General features: G+C 41.0%; 1 protein-coding gene across 1 annotated transcript in view; it reads left to right on the forward strand.

Moving 5' to 3' along the window:
- The first annotated feature begins 5,952 nt into the window (after positions 1 to 5,952).
- The window catches only part of PKD1 (polycystin 1, transient receptor potential channel interacting), a 117,838-nt gene continuing 108,124 nt past the window's right edge, over positions 5,953 to 15,666 (forward strand). Inside the window, exon 1 of the mRNA XM_069734596.1 lies at positions 5,953 to 6,401. Coding sequence (XP_069590697.1) covers positions 6,145 to 6,401 — 257 coding nt within the window. The 5' untranslated portion in view covers positions 5,953 to 6,144. The remainder of the gene's footprint in view (positions 6,402 to 15,666) is intronic.

Genomic DNA, 15,666 nt, shown 5'->3' on the forward strand with positions numbered 1-15,666 from the left:
GTCTGCTCTATTGCGTATGGGAGCTTTTAGTGTGAACGCTGCTTATCTTGGCTCAGGCAGTACAGCTAAACTGAGCTCACACATGATGGAAGGCAAATCTGATGTACGTTTATAGAAGGATCTGTGGCACAAACAAAGCTGAAATTCAGCAGATTTCTGAGACAGATGTGCAGTGCATGCGCCGGCGGACCATAGCAGGTTTCACCCCAGATGTCATTCTATGATGCTATTCAGCAGATTTTCAAGGTGGATTTCTGCAGGAAGAATGGACATGTGCTGCCTGTGTTTCACCACTAGATGTCAGCACACGTACAGATCTGAAGCCATACACAAGAAATCTGACAATAAATCATGTTCTGAGGATTATCCGATTAATAAACATGGCAAACTATGGTTAAGGTGCTATTCTTTAAAAAGGCTTACTACTTTGGAAAATATATTTTTATTTTAAAGGGTCAATTGACAATAAGATGATCACACAGTGACCTGCTGGGTCCTTCAGATCTAATTTGGGGAGAAACCTGGCAGTAAATAATCCTCTACAGCGCCACCACAGGAGAGCAGAAGCATTGCATAGTTCTCATTGACTGCCAGTGAAAAAGTGGGTCCTTTGGGAAGAAAAGAAACACTCTTTGTAGCCTTCTAATCGTCCCCTGATCTAAAACCCCTCAAATTAAAATTATTTCTATACTATATAGCCCTCTTAAAGGGGATATGTCTCTATCCGTAAATATATATATTTTTTTATTTGGTGTAAATGCCGCTGTTCTCCTGAATCCGGCGTTGTTTTTCTTTTGTTCCTGCGCCTCTCCGTTCCTGAGATAAAGCCCCCTGTTCACGGGATATAAATGCAGTCTTTTTAGCCAACTGGCTATAGTCCTCAAGAACACGCCCACTGAGAAGAGTGGAAGACCACGCCCACTTGGTACCAGCACTTGATTTATATACAGGAAAGAGGGGGCCATATCTCAGGAACGGAGAGGCGCAGGAGCAAAAGAAAAACAACTAAGGGATCAGGAGAACAGTGGCATGTATGGTGGGTAAAAAAAAGTACATATTTATGGCAAGTGACAGATCCCCTTTAAGGGGATAAAATATTTTTAAAGTGCTCAGATATGTATAAAAACATAAAAATTAGTTTTACACACCCTATCCCATTCTTTGCTACTCTTGATCTGACACTTACCTGTGCTCATTCCGTCTTGAGACACTAGAAATTGGTAGAACTGTCCATCTCGTGATTGGCAATCGTCGAGCCAGTACCAAGGAGTAGAGACCAGTGGAGACTGGGTAAGGATCTGAACGGGGAGCTACGGGGAATCAGAGAGGGGGAGTAATTGCAGTGTGATGTACAAAATGTAAGGAATGTTTAATTTAGAGCATTAAAGGTGATTGATAATGGGAATGGGAATGTAGATGGGGTCAGGGCTGGGCTGGTGTTACTCTGCGTACCAGAGGAATGAATGGACTGGTCATATGACAGGGAAGTGAATATGTAACTGGCACACAATCTGCACTGACAGGTACTCCCGAGCTGGTTAATGACTGATCGGCTCCTGGATACTGTAGCTGCTCACTCACCTCTGTCCTTGTCACATCATCATTAACCCGCAGAGACATTTAAATATACACTACTGTTTACAGGTATCTAATAGTAGCGGCAGGAAGAAGAAACATAGCCTTCCCTCATCAGGAAATGAGCATGACCTAGCATTTTCATAAGAGTTTTGCCAATGATCGTTCTTGAAAAATAAAGTTAGTAATGTTGCAATTTTCACACTATACACAACGGCGTTTTTTTAGACTCGGACTTCATGTCCTTTCAGGAAGAGTTTTCAGCAGGCTCGTTATCATCAAAGGCAGGATTACAATGATTGGCAACCCCTCTATATACAGTAGATAACAATGGATCCACCATTCACAATAGGTGATGTCACAGCTCACCTCCTCCTCCTGTACAATGACTGATAACACCTCTATATACAGCAGATAACACAGGATCCACCATTCACAATAGGTGATGTCACAGCTCACCACCTCCTCCTGTACAATGACTGATAACACCTCTATATACAGTAGATAACACAGGATCCACCATTCACAATAGGTGATGTCACAGCTCACCTCCTCCTCCTGTACAATGACTGATAACACCTCTATATACAGTTGATAACACAGGATCCACCATTCACAATAGGTGATATCACAGCTCACCTCTTCCTCCTGTACAATGACTGATAACACCTCTATATACAGTAGATAACACAGGATCCTCCATTCACAATAGGTGATGTCACAGCTCACCTCTTTCTCCTGTACAATTACTGATAACTCCTCTATATACAGTAGATAACACAGGATCCGCCATTCACAATAGGTGATGTCACAGCTCACCTCCTCCTCCTGTACAATGACTGATAACACCTCTATATACAGTAGATAACACAGGATCCACCATTCACAACAGGTGATGTGTTATGATCTGGTGGTTTAGGAGCAACATGGGACGAGCTCTGAAGGAAGTGGTACCTGTACTGACCGCAGTCCCTAAGCTCAACACAACACTAGAAGTAGCCGTGGAATGCTCCTAACACTCCCTAGGCACCTCGTCACAACCTGAGAACTAACTACCCCTAAAGATAGAAACAGGAAAGGTATCTTGCCTCAGAGAAAATCCCCAAAGCATAGATTAGCCACCCACAAGTAATGACTGTGAGTGGAGAGGGAAAAGACATACACAGAATGAAACCAGGATGAGCACAGGAGGCCAGTCTAGCTAGATAGGACAGGATGGAATACTGTGCGGTCAGTATAAAACACTACAAAAAATCCACACAGAGTTTACAAAAATCTCCACACCTGACTAAAGGTGTGGAGGGTAAATCTGCTTCCCAGAGCTTCGAGCATCACAGAATTAATTCATACTGACAAGCTGGACAAACATAGAAAGCACAGAACGGATAAGTCCACAACCTGTGGACAGAAAAGAGCAAGCAAGGACCCAGCTTTGCTGAACTGGTTAGGATAACAGGGAAATCCAAAAAGATGTGAATCCAACCAGGAACCATCGACAAGTGGCACAAGCCGAAGGAAAGAGCCAGGCCAAATAGCCGAGCAGAAAAGACAATCAGTGGAAGCAGCTGCTGACAGCTAAATCCAAGGAGCAGCCATTCCACCCAAAACCACCGGAGGGAGCCCAAGAGCAGAACCCACAAAAGTGCCACCCACAACCACCGAAGGGAGTCCAAGAGCGGAACTCACAACAGTGATGTCGCAGCTCACCTCCTCATCCTGTACAATGACTGATAACCCCTCTATATACAGTAGATAACACAGGATCCACCATTCACAATAGGTGATGTCACAGCTCACCTCTTCCTCCTGTACAATGACTGATAACACCTCTATATACAGTAGATAACACAGGATCCACCATTCACAATAGGTGATGCCACAGCTCACCTCTTCCTCCTGTACAATGACTGATAACACCTCTATATACAGTAGATAACACAGGATCCACCATTCACAATAGGTGATGTCACAGCTCACCTCCTCCTCCTGTACAATGACTGATAACCCCTCTATATACAGTAGATAACACAGGATCCACCATTCACAATAGGTGATGTCACAGCTCACCTCTTCCTCCTGTACAATGACTGAAAACACCTCTATATACAGTTGATAACACAGGATCCACCATTCACAATAGGTGATATCACAGTTCACCTCCTCCTCCTGCACAATGACTGATAACACCTCTATATACAGTAGATAACACAGGATCCACAATTCACAATAGGTGATGTCACAGCTCGCCTCCTCCCTCTGTACAATGACTGATAACACCTCTATATAGAGCAGATAACACAGGATCCACCATTCACAATAGGTGATATCACAGCTCACCTCCTCCTCCTGTACAATGACTGATAACACCTCTATATACAGTAGATGACACAGGATCCACCATTCACAATAGGTGATGTCACAGCTCACCTCCTCCTCCTGTACAATGGCTGATAACACCTCTATATACAGTAGATAACACAGGATCCACCATTCACAATAGGTGATATCACAGCTCACCTCCTCCTCCTGTACAATGACAGATGTTTCCACTGCAGCAAAAAAAAAAACCACAGACACTGGAGCAGCAGCAGAAGCCGGTGCTGGACCCCAACCAATCCTCTGTTATTCACTTTAATAGGCTGTGGCCAGGAACAGCCACTACACAGTTCTGACCCTATACCGTCTTTATAGCAGAAGCTGATTAGTGGGGGTACCCGGTGTCGGACCCCCAGTGATCTGATATTAATGGCCTACCCTAAGGATCGCAGTCCTGGACTACTCCTATAATGGACCCCATAAGCAAAGTTAAAGATAGTTTGTGTGTGAATTGTAAGGGGTGAGGAGGTCTCCCTTTCAGGACCCCCTAAGGGGGGCTCAGCACACCCACACTTCCTTTTTATAGAGCTTTTATTTCTTCTGTAGAAGTAAAAGGGGGTTGCAGTTGTGTTTCATTTCCTCCACGAGACAGAAACCACAAAATTGGCGCTTTCGTGCGCATAAAAACTACACAAACTTTTGCAAAACTTTTATCTTTTGCTATCGCCCCCTAGTGTTCCATATTGGAGTTGCATAATAATCAGCACTGGATAATGCAGAAATGTTTTGGCTGTAAAGGTAGTAGTTACATTCTTCTTGTCTGTGACTTTCCCTGTCTGGTATGTAGCCCTTTGAAATATGAACTTACAGCGAAAAAAAAAATGGGGAAAAAAAACTGTTCGGACGAAACAAAAACTATGGACATAAATGTAAAGTGCTGCAGAATATGTTGGCGCTATAGAAAGTTATTATTATTAATATGGAAATTAAATGAAAAAAAACATCAGTTCTGCAATTTTATTTATTTTTTTCTTCCTTTCTTCCTACCATTTGGAATAAATATTCTGACATTTCATTAGTTTCAACAGTTTCGCAGATGACAACACAAAAAGTATTTTTTTTAAATTATGTTTTAGATTGTATTTACATGTAGGGTAAAGCAGGGTGCTATGTGCTTTTATATTTTTTTTTAATATATATATATATATTTTGTTGGTCTCCCTAGGAGGCCTGCTTGTATAACACTATGATATTGAGGTGCATTGTAAAATCAGTGATTCTCAGATTGGGCTTCATAGGTGTCGGAAAGGGACCCCTTCCCCATTTCCAACCTCTTAAATGCTGCTGTCATAATTTAGCGCAGCAAATAAGAGGTTAAACAGGAGTAGTTTGGGTGCTGGCTGTATAAGTGAGCCCCCTTCCACCAGTACCCTCAGCCCCAGCACTTACCCGGGTTCGCCGGGGGCTGGCACCAGCCATGGGTGGGTGGTAACATGCCACTTTGCCTTGGCCAGGTTATTTAGACACAGGACTATGGGCTGAAATCTTGGGTAAAAGATCATTTAGCAATGGCTTTAATATCCTAGTTATAGCCCGGCCATTCATTATTTAGGGCAAATATTTTTTTTTAATCTAGACCCCTTAGCCAGAGCTGAGTGTCCCTAAGGCACATAGAAAAAATTAAAAACACAGTACGGTAATTAAAAAAAAAAGTTGTAAAAGAAGGGATGCAGACATGCAATAAGCAGAAAGAATAAAAGGTAATTAAATGCACATGTATAAAAAAGGAAATTAAAAATTTTTTTTATAAATAGTCATAATATGTAAGGGTTGTATAATATTTCATACTATTATTTCATAAATTGGTGTTTCAAAACTTAGTAGAAACCAAAAAGTCAAACAAGTCTATAAATGATGAGATCTGCATAGCATTCCATGATGTAGTCTGGGGGAAAGGAACAAAAGAAGATTTATTCGTAGCGCCCTCTGGCGAGCCTACATGGAATTGCAGCAGGATGACTGAGTTGTCCATTCTCTCCAGCGCCATCTAGCGTTGTCCATTGAGAAGTGCAAGCTCCCTCCCCTACAGGACAGAGAAAAGCAGAACGACCCACACACAGAAGAGGCAGCTTGGATGAGTCCTCCCTGCAGCTGAGAGCTGGGATCAGGACTCTGGGGGTCGGGATCGTGGGTTTTCTCCAGTGTTGCATGCTGTGGGGGGCAGCAGGGGATCCCATGCGATGTGAGTAAGCTATGCATTTTGGAAATGCCCAGGCTGAAGCCCTAAGAAGAAAAGATGGCGCCTCCCCCCCTGTGCTGGGACTGCAGCTCTGCCCCCTCTTCTTCCTTCTTGCCGCTGGGCTCTTGCTGGGGCTCGGATCGGGGGCTGCAGCTGGATGGTGCCAACCATGCCCGGGTAACTGTACTTGTGCCAACGTTTCTTGCCTGGTGAACTGCTCTGGTGCAGGACTGCTGGTCCTGGAGACTGTCCCTGCCAATGTGACAGTGCTGTGAGTATGCCCAACTACACTCCCCTGTGCCCACAGTGGCATCACGTGACCTGCATGCCAGCTGCAAACTTTTAGAAACTTTATAAAACTTTTTTTCTAACTTTTTAAGTTTTATAAAACTTTTTTTTCTAACTTTTTTTGTTGTTTTGTAACCAGCTGCAAACTTTTAGAAACTTTATAGAAACTTTTTGTAACTTTTTGTTATTTTGTTACCAGTGTTTTTTCCTATTTATTTATTCATTCATTATTTATTTATTATCACTTAATATTATGAAATGCTGAGTTTTTTTTAATGACATAATAGTTAACCCTTTGTTCATGCGAATATGGCTTCACTGTAGATGAATTCTGCCCGTAGGCTGGCATTAAGTTACATAATACATGTTCTCTGCCTGATGTTGGGAGTTGATGGCATCCTCTTCTATCCCACTGTCATTCCCAAGGACCAGCATGACGGCGGGCATAACATCTAATAATAAACTTTTATACATGGTGCCAATATAGGATGCAGAATATATGTCACCGTTGGCATCTGATCTCTGTGGCACAGCTTTGGCGCGACATGACTTAGTCTCTATTGCACGATATTTATAATTGGTTCCTATGAGACCTGACTTGATCGGTGTGACCAACTTCCAGCGGGCACTGCAGGGCAGAGTATACAGGCCACTGATAAAATAAAAATGGCATGCAAGTGGAAAAGTCATCAGTGAGTCGAAGTCACCTGTAGGCTGTCACGGCATGCTGGGAGTTGTAGTTTCACAACAGCTGGAGCGAAGATGCTGTCTTTATACCTGTACTTGTTCCAGGCATCTTATGAGCATTCTTGGCGCCATCAGTTGTTCTCTTCTATTAGCTGTGTGCCAGTCTGCTGGCTTTATCTAATGGCGCCAGTCTGGTTTTATTTTTCCATAGTGTGGATAACTTTCCGAAAATGTAGAAATATTCATTATAATGATTGATCCCCGATTCCCCGGCTGTGTAATAGTCGCGTTTGACTTCCTGTTTATATACTGTAATTAACTAAATAGGAAGATCAGAATTCCATTAGATCCGCCATATGGACAGCATGTGTGCCAAGGTGCCCATCGCTATCTTCTGTTTTTACCTAAAAGGAGAATTTTTTTTTTTTTTTCTATAGAATGGATATCCAGAATAAAACATATGTAGCTGCTTTTTTTTTCCCAAAAAACAGCGCCACTCCTGTCTACAGGCTATGTGAGATATTGTGGCTAAGCCCCAGTCACTTTGATGGGAGCTGAACTGCAGTAACAGACACAAGCTGTGGTCAGGTGTGGCGCTGTTTCTAGAAGAAAGCAATTGCAGGGTGGCAATGTTTTTTCCATGGAAAACTTCAATTGCCGCTATCTGAATACTCCAGTGAAACCCAGGAAGGAAAATGTAAGAAGAGAAAGTTTTAAAAATATTTTAAAAAGTGAAAAATCAAATTACCTTCTTTTCTTTTAAAAAAATATATTTGGTATTGCTGCTCCACAAAAGTCCAATATAAAAAGCAAACAAAAAAAAAAACATAAAAATGTGTATTACCCACTTTTACCCCTTTAAAAATCAAGACATAAGAATGAAAAAATATTCGGTATTGCTGTATCCGCAAAAGTTCGATATATCAAAATATTATTTAAGCTACACAGTAAATGTCATAATTGTAAAGTGCTGCGGAATATGTTGGCGCTATATAAATAAAAATTATTATTATTAAGGCAAAAACAAGAATTGAAGAGACAGAATTGCCTCAAAAATATAATAAAACGCAATCAAAACATCGCATGTACCCATAATGGCAGCATTAAAACACATATCAGCTCACTACGAAAAAAAACAAGCCCTCACATATAACTTCAAAAATAAAAAAGTTACGGGTCTCAGAAATTTTTTTTTTATTTTTTTTTTTACAAATTTCTGTTTTTTTCATTGGGTAAATAAAAAACCACACATTAGTTTAGTATCGCCGTGATTATAGTGTTCTACATGTAGTGAACACCCTATAGACAAAGACCATGTATATGATGTTTTGATTTTACTTGGGGCCCTGATGCTTTTAAAAAGTGGTTTTCTAAGTAGTGGACAATCCCTTTAAGTGTGTCATGTGACTTCCTTTATGTGTTCTGATTGGCTCAGAGATGTCACATAATGGCGGGGCATAAGTAGCTAGCTATTTTTCTTCCATCTGATTGGAATTAGGATATGTATAGGTGTGGATAGATACAATACATTTTAATGGCTAAGCTAATTTTCTTAATGGCAAATACGGTAAATTAAAATTTCCCAAGAGAAAATCCATCAAAAATGGTCCAAGCAACAAATCCCTAGGCCTCATTTATCAACATTTGCTTTGTTGCCCATAGCAACCAATCAGAGCGCTGCTTTCATGTTCCCGAAGCAGTTTAAGAAATGAAAGATGAGCTCTGATTGGTTGCTATGGCCAAGATGGCCGATATATCCTTCTAATAAATGAGGCCTTCCTGGTACAATTTTTTTCCTCTCAGAATTAGTTTTTTATGATAAAACTGAATCATCACATACAACTTTCTAACATAGAATGTGTTTCTCTTCCTTACCATTGTCGACATCTTTGCTTGCTGTCAGTGAATTACAGCATTTTTGTTTACAAAAGGGATAAAAAAAAACCTCTAGAAAATTATAAATTTTCACTCTGAGGTTTTTTTTTTACACAGTTTCGAGGCCAGAAATCTCTTCCTTGTCCTGGTAGAGTGACGGCCTTAGGCCTGGTTCAGAGAACCATATTCCACTGTCTGTGTACGGACCCCGGTGCCCAAACCGTTCGCAGGTCTGCTGACCCGAACTAACGGCCTGAGGCCTCATTCAGACGTCCAATTTTTGCGTACGACTACTATCCATTCACATGTCCAATTTTTTCCTCAGACCAGGTTGTCCTTGGAAGATTTCGGAGACATGTCTGATCCGAGCTTCGGATGAAAATCAGTGATAAAAATCCATGAGTCTGTGGAAAAATTGGACCGCACTCAGATTTGTTATATTTTTTGTGCGCAGATTCAGCAAAAAAACTGGAGCTAGGTTCCCACAATGAGTATTTGGTGAGTTATTGATTTCCCAACCATTAAGTAAAATAGGTTACTTGCATTTTTTCTAAATTGTGCAACCTAAAAAACTCATCAAATTCTCATCATGGGAACGTAGCTGAAGAGTGAGTGTGAATCCTGAAGTCGCATGCACACTTTGCTTTTTTTTTTTTTTACTTGCAGATTTGGTGCAGATTTAAATCTGGATCTTGTCAGTTTTTTGCTGCAGATTTCACAAATGGAGAAAAATATGCATAAAAAAGTGGCACATACACTTCAAAAATGCGCCTATTTTATGCCATGTTTTTCATGACAAGAGATGCAGAAATTCCTGCACCAAATACTTAAAATACAGTTCTAGCAAAATGGGTAAGGCTATTTTCACACTTTGCGTTTTTGCAGCTTTTTTTATGCAAAGCTTAAGCTGCTTACAAAAAGCAGGTTTTGCTTAGTTTTTGTAGCATTTTTGCTGCGTTTTTATTGCTGTTTTTGTCTGGGTACATTTGTCTCTTGTGCATGCTTATAACGTTTAGTGCATAAAAAAAATTATCTGATACAACTTCATCTGGTTTTGGTACCAGAAATGCAGCAAAACTCAGTTTTTTGCACCGTGGGTGAAAAACGCTTAAAGAAGTGACAGGCGGCATTTTGCAAAAACGCAGCTCTTTTGACAAAACAGTCAGGAAAAAAGAAACAAGGTGTGTGCATGAGATTTCTGAAATCTCATAGGCTTTGTTGGTACTGGAAAATGCAGCTGAAAATTTGCATAAAAAATGCTGCAAAAAAACGCAATGTGTGAACATAGCCTGAGATTTCTCAAAAGCTTCAGTGCCGATTTCTCATGTAGCGTACTGATGACATTTTTAAATCTGCATCAAGCCAATCTTTTCTGCAGCTTTTCTCTGCAAATTCTAGGATGAAATCCATGACAAATCTGCAGGTAAATAGTGCACTTTTTGCTGCAGATTCGTTACTGATTTTTTTTTTCTTTTCCCTTAACAATTTTGTTTTTTTTCCGAAAAGAAGAAGAAAAAAAAAGAAAAGCCCACAAATGTACAAAACGTTTCATCCACTTGAGTTTTCGCCATGGTAACTTTGGGGTGGAATGTGAACTATGTGTAAATGTGCAATGGAGGAAAGAGCTGCAGATCTCACAGCTGGGAGCTGTAAACCAGTACCAGGAGAGAGCAGAGCCGCCATGCTGGGTGTCCACATAGGACCGGACGGCAGCATGTGGAGATCTTCTGTAAGGTCTTAAAGTGATGTGTCCGTGTGCCTGCGGGCATAGGAAAGCCTCCAGACGGCTCCGCAGACATGTGACAACCATCGTCTCCTGTGCAGAAAGTTTGACTCTTTTGCTTTAATGGAGGCAGACATCTTTTTTTTTAAATTCTGATAACAGTTGATTATTCAATTTAGATCATTTGGGAAAAAAAAAGAATTGGCATATACAGGAATATTCCTTTAATTTGTGATTAATCCCTCTTCTGATTAGTAGGCCACCAATTAGTTGACTGCCGACATATCCGCTGAACCAGGATCTTCTCTGCTAAACTCAAATATTAACCTATTTTCATTCTAGAAATCTTCTGCTGACCTTCTGGCAGCCCTTTTTTTCTTTGTTTATATGTGGGCAACATGATGTGACCATTGCAGCTAATTACTGACCACTGCAGCTAATCACTGACTGCTGCATTCACGTGCTCTACTATGGGCATGATGGCTCCCATTACTAAGCAGTGATGCCAGCAGCTTGATTGGCTGCAACCGTCTTGTATCAACAAAATAATTTTGGCATGATCATAAAGAAGTACTCACCAGTGACAGATACACCTATCATACGATGTTAAGGGGTTAAAGAATTGGTGATATTGAACCATCCAATCAACCAGTGGGTAGGATTAAACAAATTGGGGATCAAAATCTTATGAGATGAGGGCATTTAGGACATATGGGATCAGGATTCTAGGGCATTCTATAGGTTCTGTATTGACTCCTTTATAGGGGTGATTCAAGAAAAAAAATCTTGAGATTTGCCAGTATGAAAGGTATGGAAGGGGTTTGATCTGTGTATAGGACCGTTTCATTTTGGAAGTCTGTGGTGGTTGCAGATCGAGATATTCTCATTTGTATATAAGAGCTATCAGGAGCTCATGTTCATCGAATACAGTCATGGATGAAAGTGTTAGCACTCTTGAAATTATTCCAGAAAATAAAGTATTTCTCCCACAAAATTATTGCAGTTACACATGTTTTTTTTCTCCTTTGTGTGTATTGGAACAACTCAAAAAAAGATCAAAATAAAAGTAAAATTGGACTTAATTTCACACAAAAACCCCAAAATGGGCAGAATTGTTGTCACCTTTCCAAAACTGTGGGTAAATGGCTTTGTTTCAAGCATGTAATGCTCGTTCAAACTCGCCTGTGGCAGGTAACAGATGTGGGCAATATGAAAATCGCACCTGAAACCAGATAAAAAGGGGAGAAGTTGACTCAATCTTTGCATTGTGTGTCTGTGTGTGCCACACTAAGCATGGAGAACAGAAAGAGGAGAAGAGAACTGTCTGAGAACTTGACAACCAAAATTGTTGAAAAATATTAACCATTTCAAGGTTACAAAACCACCTTAAGAGTTCTTAATGTTCCTTTGTCCATGGCACGTAATATAGACAAGAAGTTTATAATCCATGACACTGTGGCTAATTTCTGTGGATGGCACTGAAAAACTGGTGAAAGGTTGCAATGCAGGATAGTAAGCATGGTGGGTAAATAGCCCCAATCAAGTTCAAATAAATTGAAGCTGTCCTGCAGGCTCATGACGCATCAGTGTCAGCGCAAACTATTCGTCGATATTTGAATAAAATGAAACACTATCGCAGGAGACCCAGGAGAACCATACTGATCACACAGAGACATAAAATAGCTAGACTGAAGTTTGACATAATGTACGTAAGTCAAAATCATTCTGCGAAAGCGTCTCTTGGACAGAAGAGACCAAGGTAGAGCTTTTTAGTAAAGCACATCATTCTACTGTTTACCAAAAATGGAATGAGGCCTTCAAAGAAATGAACACTGTACCTACAGTCAAATATGGTGGAGGATAAAAGATGTTTTTGGGTTGCTGTGCTGCTTCTGGCACTGGGTGCCTTGACTGTGTGCAAGGTATCATGAAATCTGAAGATTAACAAAGGATTTTGGGTTGCATTGTAGTGTCAGAAAGTTGGGTCTGCATCCTGGGTCATGGGTCCTCCAGCCAGACAATTACTCCAAACATACTTCAAGAAGCACCGAGAAATGGATGGACACAAAGCGCTGGAGAGTTCTGAAGTGACAGCAATGAGTTAGGATCTAAATCCCATTGATCACCTGTGGAGAGATCTTAAAATTACTGTTGGGAGAAGGCGCCTTCAAATATGTGAGACGTGGAGGAGTTTGCAAAAGAAGAGTGGTTCAAAACTCCAGGTGAGAGGTGTAAGAAGCTTGTTGATGGTTATAGGAGGCGATTGATTGCAGTTATTTATTCCAAAGGGTGCAACCAAATATTAAGTTGAGGGTGCCAACAATTTTGTTCAGACCATTTTTGGATTTTTGTGTGAAATGATGTCCGATTTGCCTTTTTTTCTTATTTTTTTGTGTGTTCCAATACACACAAAGGAAATCAACCTGTGTATAACAAAACATGTACCGTAATTGCAATAATTTTCTGGGCCAAATATTTCAATTTCTGGAACAATTTCAAGGGTACCCACACTTTTGAGCATGACTGTATATGAGGGTACTAGATTGTGGCCCGATTCTAACGCATCTGGTATTCTAGAATATGTATTTATGTATGTATATAGCAGCCACATAGTATATAGCACAGGCCACGTAGTATATAGGAGCCATGTAGTATATAGCAGACAAATACTACGTGGCCTGTGCTATATACTATGTGGCTGCTATATACTATGTCGCTGCTATATACTATGTGGCTGCTATATACATACATATTGTAGAATACCCGATGCGTTAATACAGGCCACGCAATATATAACAGTCGCCACGCAGTATATAACACAGCCACGTACTATATAACACAACCCACGCAGTATATAGCAGCCACGCAGTATATAACACAGGCGACATAGTATATAACACAGGCCACGCAGTATATAACACTGGCCACTTAATATATAGCACAGCCCACGCAGTATATAGCAGCCACGTAGTATATAACACTGCCCACGCAGTATATAGCAGCCACATAGTATATAACACTGCCCACGCAGTATATAACAGTGGCCACGTAATATATAGCACAGCCCACGCAGTATATAGCACAGCCCACGGAGTATATCACACAGCCCACATAGTATATAACACTGCCTATGTAGTATATAGCAGCCACGCGGTATCTAACACAGCCCACGTAGTGTACAGCAGTGTGGGCACCATATCCCTGTAAAAAAAATAATTAAAATAAAAAATAGTTATATACTCACCCCTGGGATCCAGCGAAGCTCCGGCGATACGCGCGTGGCTGCCGCCATCTTCCGTTCCCAGGATGCATTGCGAAATTACCCAGATGACTTAGCGGTCTCGCGAGACCGCTAAGTCTTCTGGGTAATTTTGCAATGCATCGCTGGGAACAGAAGATGGCGGCAGGCGCGTGCGGCTCGGCAGACTACGGAGGGTGAGAATAGCAGGTTTTTTTTAATTATTATTTTTAACATTACATTTTTTTACTATCGATGCCGCATAGGCAGCATCAATAGTAAAAAGTTGGGGACACACAGGGTTAATAGCAGCGGTTACGGAGTGCGTTACCCGCGGCATAACGCGGTCCGTTACCGCCGGCATTAACCCTGTGTGAGCAGTGACTGGAGGGGAGTATGGAGCGGGCGCCGGGCAGTGACTGCGGGGAGTAAGGAGCGACCATTTTTTTCCAGACTGTGCCCGTCGCTGATTGGTCGTGGCTGTTTTGCCGCGACCAATCAGCGACTTGGATTTCCATGACAGACAGAGGCCGCGACCAATGAATATCCGTGACAGACAGACAGACAGACGGAAGTGACCCTTAGACAATTATATAGTAGATGGCTCAATATAGGGCTCACCCATAAACACTGCACTAATGCTGACCCTACAGAAATGTCCTGTTGTATAATATCTATCGGGCGTGGGGTGGTATATTTGATATTCATGTGGGTAAAATGAACGATATCCAGATGGAGAAAAAAATGTAAAAAACATCCCGTAATCTTGGATGGAAAGCGGTTTCGCATGTATTTTGGCCACTTGATCTGGAGAGCGTAGAGGTGTTGGGACTATAAATTCGGAGATATTTTGGAAAGCGCTTACGATAAAAACGTGCCAGCTACAAGGAATAACACGCTTCAATATGTTCTGAATGTGCTGTGAACTTATGTAACAGAATCTGAAGTTTATGTAAAAGAGACGCACACTATAGGAATATTGTGTTACAATCACTTTTGGAAACAAATATGTTGTTTTGCTGCAGTATATTGGGGTACAGGCAGATGACCATATGCTGAGAGATCCGACTGTATTATATCCCATTGGAATACATCAAGTTGCACAATTGGCATCTGCGAGGTAATGTCAGTGAAAGTCTATTTCGGGGATCTCTGCAGCCGTTGTACCAAATTCGAGGAAGGGAAAACTTGTTCAACTTGAATTGAATCACAATCTTTAAAGTTGCCTACTTTATACAATCACTTTTTGTTAGAAACGGACCTTGAAAAGAAACTGATTGCATTGTATCATGCATGATGACTTTTATTTGAAGTAGAACCTGGCAGCAAGCGTTTCATTTTCCTACAACACCCCCGCAGAAGAAATGAAGTATTGCAAGGTGTCAAGTCCTCCAGAGACAAAGATGCTGTTTGCAGTTAATCATTGCTCCACCTAATTGGCTGAAACTCCAAATTAGGGTGTACCTGGAGAAGGACATCAGTTGCTTTTGTGAAAAAAAAACAACATTTTTTTTGCTTCAATATTGCTGGGGTAGACGACTTTGTGCCCAGACTTATGACTTAACTTCATAATGCAAAGTCGCAACAGTAAAAAGGGGTTTATGCAGTAATCAATCTAAATGCGACCTGTTTTTAGTTAATATTTTATTATATGGGGGAGCTCAACTTGAATTGTGTAAAATTAGTATCTAAGACTTAATGGGGTTTTCCACTTTGAACAATTTC

Source organism: Ranitomeya imitator, chromosome 7, assembly GCF_032444005.1.
Source record: "Ranitomeya imitator isolate aRanImi1 chromosome 7, aRanImi1.pri, whole genome shotgun sequence".
Taxonomy (NCBI): Eukaryota; Metazoa; Chordata; class Amphibia; order Anura; family Dendrobatidae; genus Ranitomeya; species Ranitomeya imitator.